Raw genomic sequence first — 22,357 nt, 5'->3', positions numbered from 1 at the left:
TGCTAGTATTTTGTTGAAGCTTTTTGCATTTATATTCATAAAGGATATTTGTCTGTAGTTTTCTCATAATGTCATTGTCCGGCTTTGGAATCAGAGTAATGCTGGCTTCATAAAATAAGTTAGGAAGTGTCCCCTTTAATTTTTGAAAGAATTTGAAAAGGACTGGTGTTAATTCTGCTTTAAATGTTTGGTATAATTTACCAGCCATCTGTGCCTGGGCTTTTCTTTGTTGGGAGTTTTTTTTTATTACTTATTCAATCTTTTTAGTTGCTGTAAGTCTGTGTAGATTTTTTATTTCCTCTTTAATCAGTTGTGGTAGATCATGTGTTTTCAGCAATTTGTCCATTTCATCTCCGTGATCCAATTTTTGTCATAAAATTGTTCACAGTGTTCTCTCATAATCTTTTTCATTTCTGTTAGTTTGGTAGTAATGTCCCCTCTTTTACTTCTGATTTTAGTAATTTGGGTCTTCACTTTTTCCTGGTCAGTGCAGCCAGATATGTCAGTTTTGCTGATTTTTTTCAGTGAACCACCTTTTGGATTTATTGATTTTCTGTTCTCTGTCTCATGAATGTTTGCTCTAACAGACACACGTTTATCTGGCTGCTAACGAGCTTACTTTAGGTTAGTGTGCTCTTCTTCCACCAATGTTTTAAGGAGGAAGGTTAGGTTACTGATTGAGACTTTTTTTCTTTTTAATATAGGCATTTACAGCTATAAACTTCCCTATAATCACGGCTTTAGCTGCATTCCATAAGTTTTGGTAAGTTGTGTCTTCTTGTGCATTCATATCAAAGCATTTTCTAATTTCCCTTTTGATTTCTTCTTTGACCCCCTGGTTATTTAGGAGTGTGTTGTTTTATGTGATTTCCCCAAACTTCTTTCTGTTATTCATTTCTAATTTCACTCCACTGTGGCCAGAGTACATAATTTGTATTATTTCTATCCCTACAAATTTATTAAGAGTTTTGTGGGTTTATGACCTAGCAGCAGCAGACTCACAGGTACAGAGAACAAACTAGTGGTTACCAGTGGGTAGAGGGGGCTGGGGCAATATAGGGGTAGGGGACCAAAAAAAGGGTTATGGTGGGATTATATGAAATCACGTGTGTGAAACTTCTGAAAATTGTAAAGCACTATGGAATTTAAAAAATCATTCGATTTTAAATGTTTTTAAAAAGAAAAGAAAAAATGTTATAAATAATCCATGAAAAAAACTTTTTTCCAGGTGTGTTTTCCAGATCTGCTATTGAAAAGGCCTAAAAATAATAACCAACCAATGCAGTAGTGATGAGCACACAGATCGTGGTTTCTAACTATCACGTCCCACTAAAGGAGCCAGGCTCAACGTGTAAGCAGTCGACCCCGGGTGCAGGGCAGGAAGTGTCTGAATGAGCCCGGAACTCCTTGCAGAGCAGGGGGCAAGAAAGCTACCAAAGCATGCTGGTGTTGAGTCAGAATTGCAAGAACTAAACTAAAGAGGCTCTCCCTGACCACAGACGGGCCCTGGGCATCAAAAAGCATAATGACTGCAATGGACAGAAACATGTCACACATATTAACATCCAGGAGTTGACAAAGATACTAAAAAAAACCTAACCCCCACTGACCACCATTGAAATCTGTTAGGAAATCAATGTATTATTCTGAAATAAAGAAAGGGGAAAGATCATGTTATCTTGCCTTTCTTGGACAAACTACCTCAAGGTCACCGAAGAGTTGATGAAGGATTTTTTTTTTAAAAAAAGCAAAGAGGGGTATTTATTGGTTCACATAACTGAAAAGTCCAGGGGATATACTAGCTTCAGGCATGGCTGGATCCAGGGGCACAAACCTTGTCATCAGGACCCAAGTCTCTCCATCATTTGGCTCTGCTTTCCTCTGTACTGGCTTCATTCTTTGAGTGGTTCATTAGATATGGTTTGAGCTTTTCATCCTACAGAGCTAGGCAAACTTAGCAGAGCTTCTGAGCTTCTCCTCCACAGTTCACTAAACCTCTCAGGGTTGGGTATCACTGGACCAACTTGAATTACATGACCATTCCTGAACCAATCACTATGGTCAAGGAGATGGACTGTGCTGATTGATCTGGTCACTGGGAAGACCAGATATTGAAAAAGTTTCATGTCTGCTCATAGAGTTGAATGGTAACAGCTGGCATTGGTTCCTCCCTTGACAATAAATGTATCTGGAAAAAATCACAAGGAGCAAGTTTGTCTTCTACTCAGGAGGCTTGTAATCCACTTGAATGTAATAATCACGTCCAATAGCATATTCTGGGAGATACTATACAGTTCCAGTGTAAGTAAACTCAGTGGTCATGAGTTTGAGAGCCCAACTGTCTTGCTGACAGGCAGCAGGACAACCAGCCTCCCACTGGCAAATGGTTCTGTGATACTCATCAAGTCAGGGGTAAATTTTAAGCTCAGCGGGAAAGTCCTCTTATGTTCCTTTAAGGCTTTTGCCAAGTTGAACTGGTACATTTCTGTGAGTACTGGCAAATCAGATTCATCTCTGTATTACTGTAGAAGAGAGGAATGGACAGTGATTTCAATCTGCTCTACTCCTTCAGATCTGGTGGAAAGAGTCCCAAGTGCTGAAGATGATCTAATATATATAGGCATAGAGGCTTACTCGGCAGTTAAAAAAAAAAAAAGCTGCTGGTCAAGGAGTATACAGCACAGTCCTTCGTGTTGTGAACATTAAGTCCTGGTGGGTGAGGTGCAGACTGCTCTGTTCAGAACCCCTTGGTGGAACCGGGTATAAGAAAGACCGAGATCAGCTGTAGTCTTCTCAAGACAGCCAGTCTGATTGCAGCCATGTCAAAAAAGCAGGCAAGGGCTGAGTCAGGTAAACAGGCAAGTAGGTAAGGTACTTTCAGCAGGGCCAGCCATGTCAATAGGCAGCCCATGAGCTAGAAGAACAGGCAGTTTAATATCAGAGCTCTGTACATTAGTTTCAACCCTGAGTACTCCAGGGTTAGTCCACAGGGTTTATGGATTAACTGGATCTTAAAGGGCCAGTCAGGTACAGCAACTTTCATTTTCCTGCTCATCTGCCCAAGAACCTTCAGCGCAGGAGAAGGCTATCTCCTTAATCCAGACTTGCGGCTCTGTTTAGAAGCCCATTCTATATCTGGGAGCGATAGGGTTGGGAGAGAAAGGTTGGCCCTACTTTCTTTGGTAATCAAGTCTCCATCTTCTGTAACTCAGCCCAACTCTGAGAATCATCTCATCAACAAGTGAAGGCCTCAGACTGGTTGAATGGTACTGCTGAAAGATGAGATCTGAGGCGTGGAGATAGTAAGATACTAGGTTGGAAGTTTACGCTTTTTCCACCATCAATTCTTATACACAGTGTACTTCACACTCTTGAACAGACGATCGTCTTTACCTTTCGTCCCTCATTTTGACAGGATTACAGGGAATGACTGCCAGTGTAGATCAAGGTCTCTATCGGTCAAGTATAGGAGAAAAAGAAAATCGAGCTGACACTTTGAAGGCAGTAGAAGAACTGAGCTTGTAGATAACTTCTTCATTACAAATAACAGTTGTATATACAAGCAGGCTAGTCATCAGATTTTATTTGTTGAGGGTGAGCAGTACAGAGTAACCAGACTTAGGCCTTGTTTGGTGATTTATAGACTGATTTATACAGAGTCATAGAATCACAATTAGCCTAGAAGATAAGAGACGAAGACGTAAAGAAGCATTTCCGACATTTAACCAGCGCATTCATTGAAGCAGCTGAGGACAGCGGGTCCTCAAGTCGACACTGAAGTAAAGCAGCGTGGCTTTTCCCGTGGCACAAATCGAAGTCTGCGTGACCTGGTCTGGGAGTTCGTGAGTCAGATCCCTTCTGAACAGGTAAGCTGTCTTCATGCCTGAGAGTATTCCATGACAAGGAATGAAGTCAGCCACTCTGATTCACAGCACTGAGACAGATGAAATTCCATGAAAACATCCACAAGGACAGGGGACTGCGGTCTTGTGACATTAGGAAGCACCAGCAGGAAGCTCGTGAGTACTGATAAAATGTTTAGCTGCAGGCTTTGTAGATTTCAAGTCAGTCTCCATTTCCAGCAAAAAGGCAGATGATACGCAATGTGAGATGCCCCCCAAGTAAGCTACCACGGCCTGGTCAAAAGGCCTACCTCCAAACATCATTAACACCAACAGTTAATGGCACCAGACATCAAAAGATCCATCTTAAAATCTCTCATTGGCTGGAAGAAAATGTTCGAAATGGCCACATTTTAAATCACACACACGAGAAAGGATGTTCAGAGATTGTCTCTTGTGGCTCAGGTATTACATGTAGGTAGAGCTGAGTATTCATAATTTTGGAGAATAGGCAGATATGCCAGTGATGGAGGAAATGTTTTAGCGATTTTTCAACCGTTATTAGCTCATTCACCCTGGAAACAGCAGTTAAACTGAATAAAAACCAAGAAGTGTAACTGCCACTGGTGGAGTGATAGTGACATAGTTTGAGAAGATGAATAATGACCTGGTACCCTTTCAGGTAATGTTGCCAGTCTTTGAATTCTGCTTTCATAGTTTATGGTTAACCCTTGCACACGAAGTAGAGTACCATGGCTGAGGACGGGAGGTCCAACGTACAGTTGGTCTAATATGGCTTCAATGAGACATCAGCATCAACGTCAGCTCCAATACCTGGTGATTCACGTATCCAAGAAGGATCAAGACTTCAAGGTCATGTGTTTCAAGCACCACTAGAGCCTCTGGCGTTTGTGAAAGAAGCTGGGTAAGGGGGTTTGTCAGTGTAGAGTATAGATGAATTGCTCTCTGGCTATATCAAATCCAGGAATCACTGGCAGTCCATCTGTGGGTAGAGGGCTATTACTCTAGGTCCATTTGATACCACCTCTTCAGCCCATATGACTACTCTGGGGGGCAAAGGTATGCCCATCTTCCTGCACTTTTCTGAGTTTGCCCACGGTAACTATTCCTAAGAATGTTCAGCATCAACTGAACATGGACGGTGCTGGGTACAGGTACAGGACAGAATGCCATTCAGGTCGAACATACTGTTGTCTAGGGCAGTGGTTTTCAAACTGTGTTCTGAAGAATTCTAGTTGCTGTAAAGAAGTCTCCTTAGATGTCACCATGGTGGTAAAGTAAGATGCTTGTGGCAGGTTGTAGGCCCCCACTTCTGCTTCCTCCAGAGCAGCTTCACTTTTACTCTGGGCTTCCATAAAGTTTTCACTTGAAGGGCTTCATGGCCACAAAGACTTTGGAAAACCCACGATCTAATTGGTTTAACAACAAAAATAAGTTGTTCACAAAGCGCTGGATGTATCAAGAGGCGTTTTCTGGAATCTGATTGGAGCTTTGTGAGATGCTGTTAGGTAAACGGATTCCTTGGTAGAATTTCTTCCATTTGTGTGAAAAGTTCTGGTTCCTGAGTAATCTCAAAGAAGATGCTGGGAGTTCACTGTGCCCTTCTTTTAATCCCAGTGGGTCAGAACATCTGCTTACTCATTCAGCAGGCTACTACAGATCTGACACGGGAAAAGAATGGGGTGCAGGTTAGATATTGCCTGAATTTCAGTCTTTTAAGATAGTGGGGCATGGTCCGATGTGGTTCTCAAAAAGACGCTGCCATTCTTCAGACAGCGCTGACAACTAAACATCCCCTGGCCCAAATGTATTGTGTGTCTCTGAGGCTTTAACTGAAGAAACAAAACGCACGCTCATGGAAGAAATGGAGCCTTTGTTGATAAAATAGCTTCAGCTATTTGGCTTGAGGAGTTGACTTCCCTGCAAAGGGCTGTGCTGGATCCGGGGAGAACAGGACGGGAGTGGAGGTGAAGGCCACATCATGATTCGCTGGATGCCTCCTGGGTCACGTGGTCCACTGGAATGACGCCTTCTTCAGTAGTAAGGTGGCAGAATCACCATGGGCGAAAGTCCAGGGGCCACATCTGCAGGCGGAGTTCACCTTGGGCGGAGCATCGCCAGAGTCTGCACTGAGCGTCTGGCGAAAACTCAGGTCTCCGAATTCCCAGTAACAGCGCTGGCGGCAGTGCTTGCTGTCATTGTCTCTTTTCTCAAAGCAAGGACAACAGTCCCCAAATTCAAATATAAAAAAATCCAGCTCCCAAGTTCCCGTCACACTTTGATAATCTCTTCCAGGTCCCTGATCCAGTTCTTGAAAATCTGGAAATCTGGAGTCCACGCCGTGACTACACTGAAGGACATCTGTTCCAGCGAGAGCAGAGCGCTGTAGTGAAACCCTGTCAACCTCCTATCCTGGACAGCTCATGTTTTGTCACAGAACTTCAAGCTTTGAGTTCCAGTTGCTTTTTTCCTCCTTTCTCCTGAGGAAAGCATCTTATCAACACAGTCTTAAGATTCTTCTGAGGTACATCCAGATTTAATTACAAAGGAGCTAAAAGACCAACACATTTTTCTCCAAAACAGTCACTTCTCTGGAACCGAAATCCTTTGTCTCCGCCCTCTAGGTAAAGAGAACAGTCAATGGATTTTTTCCAGATGTTTGTATGAAAGAGCAGAACCGGCTAATACCTAAACAGACAAAACACTTACGTGGCTTTGTGCCTGCTTGCTTAGAACGGTACCACTGGTAGCACCACTCCACAAACTGAAAAAAATGTTTGAAATCCAAGTGTTCAAATTTCTCTAGTGTTTGCTGGATAATGGCCTGGAATTTGATAAAAGCAGCTGACAATGAACAAAGAAGCACGGACGGGCCTTTTGGCCATCTGAGTAAACACACTTGCAAGCAAAGCGAATACACAAAGCAGGCCGGGAAAAAGTGAAGGTTTGAAACACTTGCAACCTACTGATCTTGAGGTTCAGCAGAAGTTCTAACAAAAGTTGTCAGAGAATGTTAACCTTCGATTAATAAAGACGAACCCCCAAACATCTTCAGGAATTCCATGCCTGGCTCAGTTTGCCCAGTCAGCCAGCTTGCTAAAACCCACCTGCACCATTAATTAGCTGGACTTGGCAGCACCATTTAAAACTAAGCCTGCTCACTGCCAACCACACAAACTAAGAATACAAAACAGGAGGAACGATGGCAACGGTGGTCGTGGAAAATGGTCAGTGAGACAGTCAGGAAGGTAGTCAGGCACCAGAACATAAGCTGTTGGCCCAAAGATTAAACAGGCTTCGTGATCCTAGAGAACACATCCGCTCCTTCTTTCAGCTCCTTTATATTGGGGGCCACCGTACCATGTGCGTCAACCACCCCTCAGGCGACCCATGGGGAAAAGACTCAGAATAGAAGCCAAACAGTGGAGTGTCGTTACCCTGAATATGCAGAGAACAGCTCACATATCCCAGGGATTCAACAGAGATTTCAAATTGGCTGCGACGGGTCCCAAATGACATCTAGGCCTCAGTTTCCTCCTCGTGGCAAAGGAATTGTGGTTCTTAACTGTCCTGGGTCACAGCCCCCTCTGAAAACTTGCTGGCGATGGATCCTCATTCCCCTAAAATGCCCATTCCCACTAATTTTTGCACACAATTTCAGGGAGTTTGGGAATATGCGCCTCCCATCCAGGGTGCCCAGGTTCAGAATCCAAGGATCAGGCAATTGCTAAGTTTTCCTACAACTCAAAAAAAAAAAAAAAAGCCAACCATGAACAATAATCATCCCTTACATTCACTGATGCTTTATAGTTTCCAGATGTGATTTTTCACAAAGACGCAAAGGCTAGGCGGTGGAGAAGTGAGTCTTTTCAGCAGATGGAGTTGGAACACTTGGACGTCCACACGTGGAGGAGGAGGAGGGAGCCTTACTTCACACAAAAACACAAAAATTAACTCAAACACAGACCTACAGGTAAGAGCTAAAACCATAAACGCAGAAGAAGACACATGACAGTCTTATGACCTGGCAAAATTATAGGCAAAAACGCAACGGCTGGGTGCTGGGGGTGGGAGGACAGAGCTGCTCCAAGGGCACACGGGTGACGTTCCGGGGCTGCTGGGACTGTTCCGCACCTTGACTGTGGTGGTTGTCACACAGCTCTATGCTGTCAGAGCTTCCAGCTCTGTGTGCTGAAGCGGGGCTTTTCCTGGAATGAGTAAGATGGGGGCGGGGGAGGTGTCTCTATTTGCAAAACCAGGAATCTTCTCCAGGAAAAAGGGCAAGTCTCAAAACAGTAAGTGTAGCCTGAGCCAGTTTATGTGTAAAGAGGTAAATATCTTCGGTGAGTCTACTGTTTAACCTAAGGATACACAACGTGCTGCTAGCCCGTCCCTGCTCCGGGGAGCAGAACAGCGACCAGCTTTCATTTTTTCTCCTGTTGTTTTCATTTTCTTTTCACGCATCTTACGACTGTGCCTTATGACGATACTATTATACTCACTAAGACCAAGAAAGCTACTTCTCGTCAAACAAACAATCTTCCCCAGGAGCACCTGTGCTGCTGTCCGGTGGCCTGAACACCAGGGCCATCCCCTCACCTGGAAGAGCCTCGTCTTCAGGTATGTGGTGCCGTAGCCCTCTCAGGCGCTGAGGTAAAGCGTGCCCATGCAGCTGGAGCCATCCGGCCACACGCACGTGCCCAGGCCGTGGCAGTGGTCCCGGCAGAGCTGCCCGTGGCAGGACTGTGAACAGAGAGCTCCGCAGCGGCTGCTGGAGGAGCCGCCCTGCACCGCCCCAGAACCTTCCAGAACGCCCTCCCAGCTGAGCCTCCAGGCCTGGGCCACAGTGAACAGGGGCTGCGGGGCTGACTGGGCTCACAGGGGGCCGGGCCAGCAGGCCCCCCTCAAGTGCCAGGGGTCACCCGAATCACGCATAGCGGGTGCCAGGCGCTCGGCCCCCCGATGGCCACGCTCCCTCCTGCCCGGCTCAGGCGGGGGAGTCTGGGGAGGTGTCGGCACTGCCTGGGTTTGGGCGGGAGCTGTCTCCACTCGGGAGCCCCACGCCGGGCTCCGCTCTCACCCCGTCACCCCCGCTCAGGTCCACGTCAGCAGGCTGGCCCAGAGAGTGGGGGGCCGCTAGCCCCGGGGTCGCTGGCGTGGCCCTAACTTAAGACTGCTCGCTCCTGAGGCCATGGACGTGGGCCGTCTGTGCTCGGGTCCCGAGCCCCGGGCGGGGGGGTGAGTGTGGTGCAGGTGCCCCTCTACTGGGGCCCCAGGAGGAAATCAGAGCGCCATGTCCATTCCGAGCACTTTTCAGTCACTAGACTTGACTCTCACGCGAGTCAGACAGCCGCCTTCCCCACCAGAAGCAGGCGGCTGGGCTCTCAGGCGGCCGGCGGCCGTGCTCACAGGCCACCCTGCGCCTGAGGGACGGTGACTGCAGCCTGCTTAGCGCCCCTTCTCTTCCTCTGGTGATGGACACGAGTCCCCGCAGGTGGACGGAGGACTGAGCCCAGCCCCTGGCACACGTGACCAGGCCTGGCCCAGCGAAGGCTCCCAAGCCCGCCTCCAGCCTCGATTTGCGTCTGGCCACGGGACGCGTCCCCGAGCCTCACCAGTGTCCACTGGGGCCCTTTCTCTCTTGCAGGAAGGTGTGACACCGACACCACCCCCTTCTGCCTCATGGCAGAAGGTCAAACTTGGCTGTCCACATGGAGATGGGAGAGAGAGGGCCTGATAGAGTCACTGGAACCCCTGGACCCAGCCAAGCCTGAGGCTGCGTGAGCCCTGAAGGTGGACTTTGCAGTTACAGCAGCCTACAAGGGTCCTTTCCAGTCCCATGTGGGGGGACCTGGTCCTGCCAGTTACTACTCCTGACCAGTGCAGGGACACAATGAGCAGTGAGGCGCCGGGCGGGGCACAGCCCATCTGATGCCCACCTTCATTCCATTTGTATGATTTGGGGGGGCCTATCAGAGTCTATCCAACTGAAAAGAAGTCCCACGTTGCAGACCATTTGTGTAGAACTGTGAGGAGAATCCACCCCCCCGGGGGCTCGTCGGTTCGCCTGCAGGAGAGAGGGTTTCTGTCCACTCCCAGGAGGGTGCAGCTTTGGAGGAACCTCTCCATCCTTCCTCCACACGGTGCCGGAGCCTCATCTGACCAGCCGGACTGATGCGCTTGGGCCCGTTCCTCAAAGACAGCTGACACGTTTAAAGCCGCTGCTCTCGGCCTGCACGCCCTCTCGTCCTCCTGGCCTCTCTGGTTCAGGAGCCGCCATGGCTGCAGGAGCACCTGCTCAGTGGACCCAGACGTCCCCCCAGGCAGTGACAAAGCCGAGGCTCCACCTGCTGTGGTCCCCCTGCACGGCGAGGACCCGGGGCCAGGAGGGCCGGTCAGTGGGCCCCAACCTACCACGGCTGGGAACACAGGCTGTCTGACCACTGGACACCACAGTGTTGGGTAAAAGAGGAAGTAGCCAAGGACTAAAGAAACAGATGCTGAACAAAAATCAGCGCTTGGTCATCGGGGTCACGATGCCGTGCATTCTTTGGCAGAAGCTCAGCACGGGCTCGGGTCGCGGCCTCTGTCCTCACGTGAGGTCTGGAGGCTCCTCCGTGCTGGGGGCGCACTCCAGGGGGACTGGGCTGGGGGCCCAGAAGCTCCGCCTCTGCCTGCCGCTGCTCCTGCTGTCCCCTCCCTGCCCCCACCGCTCCCCAGGTTCCATCCGAAGACCCCCGCTCGCCTCCCTGCCCCGCTCTCCCCTGGACTCGGGAGACTAAGTGCAGGAGGTGAGGAGCTGGGCGAGGTCCCCCAGCCTTGGGCGCCAAAACCAGGTGAACCGGGGCCCCACAGGCAGAACCAAGCCTGGAAGAGAGAGGGGCAGAGCCGGAACCCTACACAGCCCCTAGGAGGTTGTGCCAGCCAGCGCCTGCTTCCCAGAAGAGCTTCAGTGCCAGGTGTCCTGCCCTCTGATGCTTTTCCAACCCCCCAAACGCACACACCCCTACAGTGCCTCCAGACGGTTTTTATTATCTGCAAGCAAAAGATGCACTTAAGTCTCCACTGAGTCACACAACCCTGCAAGCAGGGCAGAATCCTCCACCAGCGCACCTGCAGCACATTGTTGGGAAGCCTTCAGAAGCCAGCTTGCCCCTGGGGGAGGCGCACTAAGCCCCCAGGCCACAGCATACCCCCAGGTTCGCCAGACGCACGGCTGCTCCACCCTCGCGGGGACGCCAGGTGGCGCCAACAGCTCCTGCCACGGGCCCCTCAGAGTCCCCACTGAGGTCCTGACACCGCCTGCTGCAGGGGCGCAAAAGTGCACTTTCACTTTTAGGAAGATCCACTTTTTCTGTTTGAGCTTAAATACAAGGCAATTTCATCAATACAAATATACAACTCACGACAGTAATTCGCAATTTTAAAATATTTGCCTAGAATAAGAACTTATCTTCTGAAGTCAGTTTCCCGAGCTGCAGCCTGTGGACACCCAGGCGAACCTCGGACGTGATCTCAGAAGTCTCTCTGGGTGTTTCTCAAATAGGAAGGACATTTGCCTAGCATCCTTCCCATCGGTGGATCTATGAGCTCACAGCACGTGCCTCTCCGAAGGAGAGGGACAGGCCGTGGCTGGCTGAACCGGGGCCGGAGAGGGGAGAGCACCAGGAACGACTTGCCTCGCCCGTGGGCCGAGAGAATGCTCCGCATCCCAGCTTCATGTCCTGCTGAACTCTCCTCGGTAGACGCAGCCGTCCTGCCACTCCTGCACACCCTGGGCGAGCTCGATGCAGGCCTCCTTCAGGTCCTGCTCCCTAAGGGGACCCTCGGGCTCCTCCTCTTCCCCCTCTGGGGCCTCCGGGATGAATCTAGGAAGATGAAGAGCAGGGGGAGGGGGGACCAACGCTGGCTGAAGGTCTTAGGGCCACTGGGTACCGAGATCCACACACCATCTTATCTCAACCAGCAACCCCCGAAGCTGATTGCATAGCTATCCCACCGGGGCGCCCGGTGCCCCGCGGAGACGCTCACACCGGCTTGCTGAGCCTGGGCCGGCGGTCTCCACCTCGGACACCCATCTCGTGGTCAAGCAGAGGACGGCAGGTCAGCCTCCCCGGGGGAGATAGCACTAAAAGCTCCCAACGCCCCCCAGGAAGAGCGCAGAGGCCCCACGTGAGACCTGAGGACACTGAGGCACAAGGGAGTAAATTAACTTGTCCACGGTCACGTGCTAGCACACGGTAGGGCCAATACTTGATCAAGCCCTGCCTGACTCCAAAGCCGGTCGTTTCCGTTCAGTTAGTGTTTGTGGAAGGCACAGAGCAGGAGCTCATGGCTTTGTTGGGGAAAAAGACGAGGGAGGTGCCGAGGGTCACTGGGAGAGAAGGGTTAGCTGTCTGGACCGAGGGGTCACTGGGGAAACCTTTATGGGAGAAGAGTCCTAAGCGGGGTTTCAGAGGATGAGTAGGAGCTCTCTCAACAGAAGAGAGCGCATTTCAGGGAACTGGACTAGTACGTGCAAAAACACAAGGGTGGGAAAGAGCATGAGGCCTTTCTGCCACCGAAGCAGTTGTGGCTTCCTGGAGAGAGCGCGAGGAGGGGCTTTCTGGAGGCACAGGGATTGGGGTTCTCGACACAGACTGCCCCTTGGAACAGGGGAAAGGGATAAGAACACCTGACGACCAGGCCCTCCCCCACGAGCTGGAGTGGTGGGAAGGTGGCAGCTGTGCCAGGATCCCAGGGTTCCAGGGGCACTTCCTCCACCCTGCGATCTGTCTCCCAATTCACCTCTTTCTTCTCCCTTGCTCCCCTCTCAGCCCCCCAGTACCACCTTGGTTCCTAGGTCCCCTCTCTACCTCTTATCCTTTCCCCTCAGGTCCCGTCTTTGCTTTGCTCCAACTGCAGCTTGCGAAGCTAAGCAGAGACAAACCATGCTGTCTTTAAAATTTGTTTGTGAAGAGAAAGAAAAGCAGTCAACTAAAACTGCCTGTTAAACCATCCCACCTGCTGAGTTGAGCAGTGCCCCCCCCCCCCCCCCCAAAAAAAGATAAGTTGAAGTCCTAACCCCTGGGAATGACCTTATACAGAAAGTGTCTTTACAGATGCGATCAAGTGAAGAGGTCAGACTGGCTTTGGGTGTGCCCCAAACCAAATAACTAGTGTCCTTACAAGGAGAGGGAGATTTGGAGACACACACACAGAGGGCAGAATACACTTCCATTGTTTTCAGCCTATGGGTTTGTTGTAATGCTTTGTTACGTTGACTCTAGGAAACTCACACATCACCCAGAATAAAAGACTGACTTAACAGCAGCTAAAACTATTCGTTTCAGCAAATCTGACAACTTCCTGAGGCTGGCAAAACAATTCTAAATACTAACATGTGGCCCAAAAAAGGTGTTCTGGAAAATTCTATAAACTGGAAAAAAATGCAATATGAAATGCTGAAATTCTGCTTATGTTCTTAAGAATATATGCACTGGTATTTTTAAAAACCAGGCATACAAAGATTAAAAAGCCCTATTTCCACAAATTGATACAAGTCCTACAATGATGCTGAACAATATATTCCAAGAGAATGTTTTCATAAAAAATATATTAATATTCATCGACAATATTCACGACTATTAGTTTTTAAAGTTTTTGGTGAATAAACTTGGCAAAAATCAGCAAATTAGTAGTTCAGCAAACGGACCTTTAGGATGACTGGCTTTCAGCAAGTTAGCTGTTCAAATGACCGGTGATGGTGTTAGCAAATCTGAACCTGCGATTATAGTTATGAAATTTAGTGAAATATGGCTGCTGACTTGTGCATGGAGAAGAAGAGTGGCATTTCTATTAAAATTCAGTTGAAGTCAACAAAAGCCACTTAAAAATTGTAATCAGGGCTTCCCTGGTGGCGCAATGGTTGAGAGTCCACCTGCCAATGCAGGGGACGCGGGTTCGTGCCCCGGTCCGGGAGGATCCCGCGTGCTGCGGAGTGGCTGGGCCCGTGAGCCATGGCTGCTGGGCCTGCGCGTCCGGAGCCTGTGCTCCGCAATGGGAGAGGCCGCAACAGTGAGAGGCCCGCGTACCGCAAAAAAAAAAACCCAAAAACTGCGATCAAATTAGATACATGTGAGACACTGTAAAAGATTTGTGAGTAAAAGAATATTTTAAAAAATTCCAAAAGGACTCTACTGGCTGATTGCTTCTCAAGTGCTTTTAAGTTCACATGAAGGAAAGCAAGGGAAACTAGAAGTCATGGCCCGGCAGCGAGGGCCACTGAGTATCGCCTCAGCTGACCCACAGGAAAAAGTGAGCAGATGTATATGTGTGATCATGACTCATCAGAGGAAAGTAAGTGGATATACATGACAGGCAGTAGGTCAAAATACAATGTTTAAGGAAGTAGGTAAAAACCTTGCTTACTTTTTAGATCAACTAAATGATGGTTAGGTTTTTATCTTTTATCAGAATCACACGGAGGGCATGGTAACACACAGCTTCCTGTGTCTCACTCCCAGGGTTTCCGCTTCAGCAGGTCCTGAGTAGGTGGACTCCTGAGAATGTGCATTGCTACCAAGTTCCCACCACGCTTTGAAAACCACTGGGCCATGGTGTGGTGGGCAGGTGGTGTCGACTGAAAAAAGAAAAAGCACAACCTGAGAATTACGAGTTAAGTTTCTTGGGGGGCAAAATGAGGACAATACCCGAGGAGGCAGCATGTCAGATAGCTCGGAGAAACTGCTCTGAACAGGTAGCGGGAGGTCAGTACAGACGTGACTCTGGTGAAGGGGGAGGACATGCAATCAAGCACATATTTTTTGCAGGTTTCTGCTCGTCACGAGGAGCAGACGTCACCATGAGGGATTTTAGTGCCTTTCTACATAAGAGGAGAATCAAGAAGTGGGCTCATAAAATCTTCTCCTGAAAATATCTAACCATCTGAAGAACTGTTCTGCCAGTTTTTCCTAGAGTACGGAGCGCCACATTCCTGATCTCTGCCCTGAATTCCTGTCAGGAGGTGTTGAAGATCAGCAGCTGCATTTGCTCATAATTTAATCCTTGTAGAGGTAGATGGTCAGTGCCAATTTGTAGGTGACAAGGGAACAGAGAGAAAGGATGATGGACAGGACAAAGCAGGAGGAGCCTTGAACGCCAGGTTAAAAACAGAAGCAGCAAGACATTTTTAAACAGGAGGGCGGTGCAGTCAGATGTGTGCTCTGAGAGGTTTCAAGACTTTTTGCCTGGGACCCATTGTAATACCCCATTTCATATCATGAGCCAGTACAAACTAACTCAAAAAATGAGGAAAAACTCACTCTGCTACATGCACGCACTCTAATATTTTCATGTAGTCTGTTCTTTTCTATACCATTTTACTAAAAATAAAATATAGGTCATAACCCACAAAACTGATTTCACAACCCACTAACGGATCACAACTTGCTGAGTCAGGACCGACATTCAGAAAAGCACTGCTTTCAAAAGCGGATTCCGGCTCCAGTGAGGAAGGCTGGGAGGCCCCCCTCAGGAGGCTGGTGCCAAGCCCAGAAGAGGGTGGCCCAAAGTAAACACAGCATCAAGGTGGACAGAATGGATCTGAGATACGCAGAATGACTCGTTACCGATTCATTAACTCAATGGGGTGAAGGAGTGTGAGGTTATCAGTTAAGAGACCTTGGAACAGAAAATCCACCTCAAATATCCAACAGCAAAGGGTGATTGGATGGCTCAGGAAACCGAACAGTCCAGAAGCTGGAGGCTCTTCAGGTTTGGTTTGATCCAGTGGCCCAGCAATATCTTCGAGGACCGTTTCTTCAGCTGTGCCCAACCAAGGCTGGCTTCCCTTTGTGCTCATGAGGAGAGGACAGAGGTTTCCAAGCCCCTCTCTCCTCTCTGGTTCACATGGCAGCCCAAGCCCTTTCCCGAAGCAGTCATGGGGGTATAGGCGTCACTGACTGGACGTAATCAGAAGCCCGATTCTGGAGCTGGGGGACAGGGAATCTCCACCTACTTGGACGGCTCCCGTGAACTCTGGGAAAAATGGGAATCCCATCCCAGGAAAGTCAGAATCCTTCCTTAGGCCACAGAAGAAGGAAATGGATGCCGAGAAGGCCTCTATGTAGGTGATGTCTGGACCTGTGAAGACCAGTGAAGACCTGGTTACACACCAACGTTTGAATCTTTAGCTCAAGGGAGAACCCCAGGTAGCAAAAAAGATCTGACAGTTACCAATGCTTGGTGGCTCTGGCTAGAATGGAGAGAATCAAGGTCACCCAGAGAGACTGTATAGGTTCATTTTGTCAGGTTTATTGAGTACTCTGTGTGTGTGTGGGGGGGCATGGGTGTACTGGAGAATAATTTCTGATAGAACGGATTGCAAATCTTAAGTAAATGATGCAGATGAAGCAGAAAAAATGTTTTCATATTATTAGAATAGAATTGAAATGGCAATAACTAGATGCATGCAGGACTGGAAGACAGTTAACTTTTCACTGAAACCAGCCCCTGAAAGACACTGGACCTCAGAAAAATCTAGTGAAGAGGGCTTCTTACATGGCAACTGTGTAATTAAATGGTATTAATTCTTTAAAGTTACAGTAGTAATGCAAAAAAAATAATAGAGAAAAATAAAAACAAAAATATTGGTCTGTGAAAAAATGATGAAAAGCTAACAATAAGTAGCTTTATTTTATATGAACCATGTTTTACAATAAGAGGGAAAATAAAATGCAGAAATTACACAGAGTGATTTATTAGCAAACAAATAACAAAAGGGAATGTACATAAAGCTATACTAAAGGGCACCTCACCTGGCGATGCGGTTATAAGAGAATCAGTTATTAAGGGGCCTACCTACAAAACGATGTGGCGGATACTGGTCAGTGCCCAGATGAGAATCTGTGACAGGGTCGCCTGCTCCTCTGCACACCAGCCACAGCTTGAGAAGCGCACCTCCCCGAGCCCCGCCCAGCTGGAAACCTCCACGTTCGCAGGGACAGGCACCAGCTACTCTCAGATCTCCCGGCTTGCAACCTGCGGGGCTCTGGTATCCAGCGAGGGGAGGCCCATTCCTCCCAGCAACCCGAACCCGCCCACCTCACTGCGGCCAATCAGACTCTTCCGATGGCCACCAGGCCAGCCAACGGCCGCAACCCCCAGCCTCAGCCAATCAGAGGAGGCCTCTCCCGTTTAGACCTGACCAATGAGGAAGCGGCCAGGGCTTTGCGGGCGTGCCCGCTCGTGCACAACCACTACAGGGCCCACCCCGGGGGCCTCTAGGACCCGGGGGCGCCCGGCCGGCCTCCCGACGGCCCAAAATAGACACCCGTGCTGGGGGCCCGAGAGCCGGTCATGGACGCGGAGCAAGCCGGACGCCGCGGGGCCACCAAGGCCGCCCCGCCGCCGTTCGTGCGCGTCGCCCCCTCGCTCTTCCTCGGGAGCGCGAAGGCCGCGGCCGCCCCGGAGCTGCTGGAGCGCGCGGGCGTCACCCTATGCGTCAACGTTTCGCGCCAGCAGCCCGGCCCCCGCGCGCCCGGCGTGACCGAGCTGCGCGTGCCCGTATTCGACGACCCGGCTGAGGACCTGCTGGCGCACCTGGAGCCTACCTGTGCCGCCATGGAGGCCGCGGTACGCGCCGGTGGTGCCTGCCTCGTCTACTGCAAGAACGGCCGCAGCCGCTCGGCCGCCGTCTGCACCGCCTACCTCATGCGTCATCGCGGCCTCACGCGGGAGCGGGCCTTCCAGGTAGGGCGGGACTTTCTCGTGGCGGGGCTTCCGGCGGGAAGAGGCGGGGCCTTCTGGGAGGGGCGAGGCTCTAGGCAGGGGCGGGGGCCCGCCCGTGGGGGCGGGGTTTCGAGGAGGGCCCGCTCGTTGGGGCGGGGCCTCCGGGCGTTGGGAATGCCAGCGGAGCTTGCAGCCGACGCTGCGCGGTGTCTAGCCAAAGCCTCTCGTTTGCAGACTGTGAAGAGCGCCCGCCCGGTGGCCGAGCCCAACCCGGGCTTCTGGTCCCAGCTCCAGAAGTACGAGGAGGCCCTGCAGTCGTGGTCCCGCCTGCCCGGGGAGCCCTCGGGCCCGACTGAGCCCTAATGGGTCAGCCCTTGAGGACGGCCCAACCCCAAAGCGGGGCGCTTGGAGTTTCCTGCAGCCTCGGGGTGGGAAGAGGTAGTTCGTGCACTGACTGGGGGGTGGTCTGTCCTCTCCTGCCTCACGTCCCACGGATTTTTTATTTTCTGCAACTTCCTGAAGGTCTCTATCCCGCCTTGACGGTAGGGCTGGGGTGTGTCCGCCGAGGAGAGAACTGAGAACCGTACCGCCCCTCGTCAGCAGGTTTATTAGACAGAGCTTGGTCAGGAACATCAAAACCACTTGAGGAATTCTAGCCAGAAACACATTTACTACAGAGAGATGGAGGCCAGGGAGCCAAGGTCAGGAGATGGGGAAGTACAGGAGTCATGGAGACCCGCCACTCTGATGTGGGGGGCTTCTGGGGGGCTGCTGGCAGAACCTCATGCCTGCCACCTGCTCAAGCCACAGTGGCTTTCCCAAACCTCACACTGGCCCCATCACAAAACGCAACATGCGATTCAGGTGGTGCGGGCCCAGTTTCCAGACTTGTAGCTGCTGTGACACGTAGTGAGGGCTCGAGGCTGTGTGACAGACCACCCAATGTGGGCACCCTTGGGGGTCTCAGTGTCCGTACCCACCTCCTACCTTACTGGCCTCCCAGTTTCAGCAACAGCAATGAGTCCCAGCCTAACATCCTGCAGCCAAGGTCATGTCAACAATGCAATGACCACCCATGTCTCTGAGCCTGTTGGTTCCTCTTCTGGTTCAGAGGCACCCCGCCTGGACACACTACAGCCTAAAGACTATACTGGAAGACTAATCACCAACACTCCTTAAATAAGATAGTGGGGAAAGAGTAAAGGAAAAATTGGGTAACACATATGAGTTACAGATAACATAATTCCTGGTTAATATACAAATATATACATAACAAGGTTATGAATAAAATACTGTAGTTGACGTTTATCATTTTCCTTGACCCTCAGCCAATGCCTCAGGGCCTGGTCTTTCCTAGTCGGGTGTCTGATGAGCCCTGAGTGGTCCTGCCTGCACTGGCGCTCTGGCCTCTGTGACCTCTGCAATACAACCAAGGAGTAGTGGGTGGCATCAGGAGAATGCCCTGAGTTCCAGCATACTCCTCCTGGCCCCCCTGAGCAGCACCAAAGCCCTGCTGCCCCTTGAAAGTCAGGATCAGGGAATTCCCTGGCGGTCCAGTGGTTAGGAGTCGGTGCCTTCACTCCTGGGACCCAGGTTCAATCCCTGGTCAGGGAACTAAGATCCTGCAAGCTGCATGGTGCGATCAGTCACCTCACCCAGCAGAGCAACTCCCGATTTGAGGCTTGTGGAGCCCAGATGGTGAAGTGGTGTCTCAGCCTCCTGTCCAGCTGTGTCCCCACATGGAAGCATCCTACCTGCAGATGAAGGCCTCTGACCCAGCAGAGCCCAAAGCTGTGGGGATGGGAAGCTCACACTCTGCGAGTGACGCACTGGGGCGGTTGGGAAAGGGTCTTCCTCCTCCCGACCCTCTTGCACATCTGGGCTTCCAGCTGTGACGGTCCCTGGCTCAGAGCACACACCACACCCTGCAGGTCAGCACCCAGCCCGGTGCGATGTCACCAGTCAGCAGCCCCCACGTCCAAGAGCCACAGCCCTCGTCATAACCCAAATGCAGCTCTCCGTGGCTCACCCGACTTTCACACAGCTTTGGAAGCTTGCCAGCTGCCACTTACTCGCCACAAGCCCCTCATAGCTCGTGTCACTTTTCATCAACCCCATAAACAAGCTCCTGCTGTTGCCTCCACGTGGCAGGTGAGGCTCCGGTGGCTCCGTCTGTAACCTCAGGTGAGCTGAGCGGTTTGCCCAGCTAGGAGGTCAGGAGCCAGGACCTGAGCCCACGTTTCTACCCCGTGTGCTCATGACATCCTTGCTGGTACACCCCCTCACCTGCTGACCTGGTCCTGGGTGACAGGGCTGCCAGGATGTCAGAGCCCGGGCCAGGCTGAAGGACATCTGTGGGTCCCATCAGCCTTTTGTCCCACCAGCTCCATTCTGAGAACCATCCAGCTTCGGCTGCCACCAGAGGCCCAGGTATCCCTAGGACCTCTGACCCAGGGACAACACAGCCCCCAGCTGAACACCACAGGCTTCCTGGAAGCCCTCCTGCCTCCGTGTCCACCTGCTGGCAAGTGAGGCCAGGGACCCACTCCCCTCCCAGTGCCGGCGCACTTGAATAGGGGTACCTAGTCCACGTGCATCAGGGGAGAGCTGGGGTGCAGGCAGAGTGTCAGCTGCATCAGCCCACCCAAGCCAGCCAGCATTTGATCATCAAAAGGCTGGTGTATGAAAATTCCTATGGGAGAAGCCCCAGCCTCTAGCAGTCCCGGCTTTCAGGTTCCTCTCCCCTAAGTGGTTTGGGGTGGGGTGACAGGAGGACTACGCTGCAGCCACCCTGGACCTTTGTCAGCAGGCAGTGCCCCCGTCCCCCAGCACTGAAGGCGCTGTCCTCTGCAGGACAGGGACAGGGTGGAGAGTGGACACGACCCCTGTGGCCCGCACAGTGCCTTGGTGGGCTGCCTTTAATACCATAGAACAGGTCTGTTTGCTCCCGTAAGACTGGCTTGTGTTGGTTCCTTACAAAAATGTGGGGTGGGGCTTCCCTGGTGGCGCAGTGGTTGGGAGTCCGCCTGCCGATGCAGGGGACGTGGGTTCGTGCCCCGGTCCGGGAGGATCCCACATGCCGCAGAGCGGCTGGGCCCGTGAGCCATGGCCGCTGGGCCTGCTCATGCGGAGCCTGTGTTCCACAGCAGGAGAGGCCACAGCGGTGAGGGGCCCGCGTGCCAAAAAAAAAAAAAAAAAAATGTGGGGTGGAAGGCACCGCCCCCGCTGGGGGTGGGTGGGCAGAAGTGGTAACAGCTCCTCTGGACCTGCAGGACTGCCCCATTCCACCGCTTCCGTGTGCAGAACTGGCCGCTGGGAGGTGCCCAGGAGAGAAGGGATGAGACCCAATCCCTGCTCACCCAAGTCCAGGGGACCAGGAGGGCGAGAAGCCCCCTGATGTTAACTTACCCTGAGTGTGCAGGTGGCTGGTAGACCTGCCTGCGGGTCCCTAGGGCAGGCTAGTGTGGGTGCCCACACACAGCCCTCTTGAAGGTCTTCTGACTCCAGCCCCACCGGCCCCCCCAAAGGCTGGTCAAACTGGGAGTACCATCTAAAGCACTCTGCCCTTGGCACCTGGGCAGGCGCTGGGCCACCCGAAGGCCTCGAGGACTGATCAGACCCCAGTTCTCTTCCCTCTTGAGTCTCGGACGCAGGACTGAAACCCCTCCTCCAGGTGACTGGCGAGTTTGGGGTGGGGCCCCGACAAGGAGATTGTGTCCCCCCAGCTAAGATGGCACATAGGAAAAACTGAAGAGATGCCTCAGTGCAGGTGCTCTGAATCAGTGAACATGTGTCCTCCCACTCAGCCGTCCTTCCCACCCAGCCCCCCACCCGGGGAGGAGGGCAGGCAGGATCACATGGGTGACAGATTGGGATACTGAACCCTGAAGGATCAAACGCTACTCGGGGACGCCATCGAGGTCAAGTGCATTGTGAGTCAGGCCCCAACTTTGCCACAGGGAGACTGATCAGGGGAGAGAGGTGGGTGGGATTCCAGGCCAAAAAGCCCCTTCTCCCTAAGGGTCTGACTTCTTACGCGATGATGACAGCAACATCTTGGTGGCCCCTCTGGTTCCATGGCTTCGAGATCCCCCTGATGCTAGCTCTTTGAGCACCCTCGCTGGTCTGCAGGCATCCCCTCTGGGCCTAAGTCTCTGGACAGGCCTGGGAGAGGTGGAATGGGGACAGGCAGGCCAGGTCCTGTTACTGCCCAGCACTCACCTATACAATCTTCCTCCAGGGCCCCAACAGGCCTTAAGGCAGCACTGTCCAGCACAACTTTCTACAATGATGGGATATCTGCTCTGTCGAGGATGGCTACCACTAGCCAGACACTATCCTCCAAACACACACGGAGACCTTGAAATACGGCTAGTGCAACTGAGACACTGAACTTCTAATTTAATTTAAATCTAAATAGCTACAATAATCTGACAGCACAGCCTTAAGATTCTTGAGCACCGCCATGTACCATATGGCACGTAACACAGACCACTGGTCTCACAGGGGAGTGGGTCGGGTGTATGGAAATCATTCCATCATTCCATCATTCCCCGGGACCAGAGGTTCCCGAATGGACGAATAACACTGAGTTCCAGACGCCACACTTCCCAGCTTCCCTGACCCAGGTGTCCCAGCAGTCGCTGCCCCAGGAACCTGGCCCGCAGCATCGCTGAGGGATCGGGCATCCTGACTCCCGGGGTCTCCCAGACGCGAGCCGGGTAGGAAGCGCAAAGGGGTGGGGAGACCGCAGGGCCACTCCTCCGCCCGGCGCGCCCCGGACC

The 22,357-nt window shown here is 51.6% G+C and overlaps 1 protein-coding gene and 1 long non-coding RNA gene across 8 annotated transcripts; one reads left to right on the top strand and one right to left on the bottom strand.

The window, feature by feature from the left end:
• Positions 1-1,730: 1,730 nt before the first annotated feature.
• On the bottom strand, positions 1,731-22,356 carry LOC113625787 (uncharacterized). Of its 7 annotated transcripts, XR_003434869.1 has the most exons (5): positions 21,610-22,356; positions 20,982-21,320; positions 15,544-15,986; positions 14,274-14,484; positions 1,745-11,731 (listed from the first exon to the last, which is right to left on the bottom strand). It is a non-coding gene; the product is annotated as an uncharacterized LOC113625787 (long non-coding RNA). The 7 variants fall into 7 exon arrangements; XR_003434868.1 differs by lacking the exons at positions 20,982-21,320; positions 21,610-22,356 and having other exon boundaries at positions 1,731-6,483; positions 6,573-11,731; positions 15,544-16,803; XR_003434857.1 differs by having other exon boundaries at positions 20,982-22,346.
• DUSP28 (dual specificity phosphatase 28) lies at positions 17,176-18,875 on the top strand. The gene is made up of 2 exons (XM_027116717.1): positions 17,176-17,594; positions 17,808-18,875. Exons 1-2 carry the CDS (start codon positions 17,202-17,204, stop codon positions 17,934-17,936), a joined length of 522 nt encoding a protein of 173 aa, XP_026972518.1. The 5' UTR covers positions 17,176-17,201; the 3' UTR covers positions 17,937-18,875.
• Position 22,357: the final 1 nt, after the last annotated feature.

This window comes from Aethalodelphis obliquidens, unplaced genomic scaffold, assembly GCF_003676395.1.
Source record: "Aethalodelphis obliquidens isolate GAN/ISIS:26980383/991018 unplaced genomic scaffold, ASM367639v1 scaffold2, whole genome shotgun sequence".
Lineage (NCBI taxonomy): Eukaryota > Metazoa > Chordata > Mammalia > Artiodactyla > Delphinidae > Aethalodelphis > Aethalodelphis obliquidens.
Note: the sequence above shows the minus strand (reverse complement) of the source record. Positions and strands in the feature narration are given on the sequence as shown.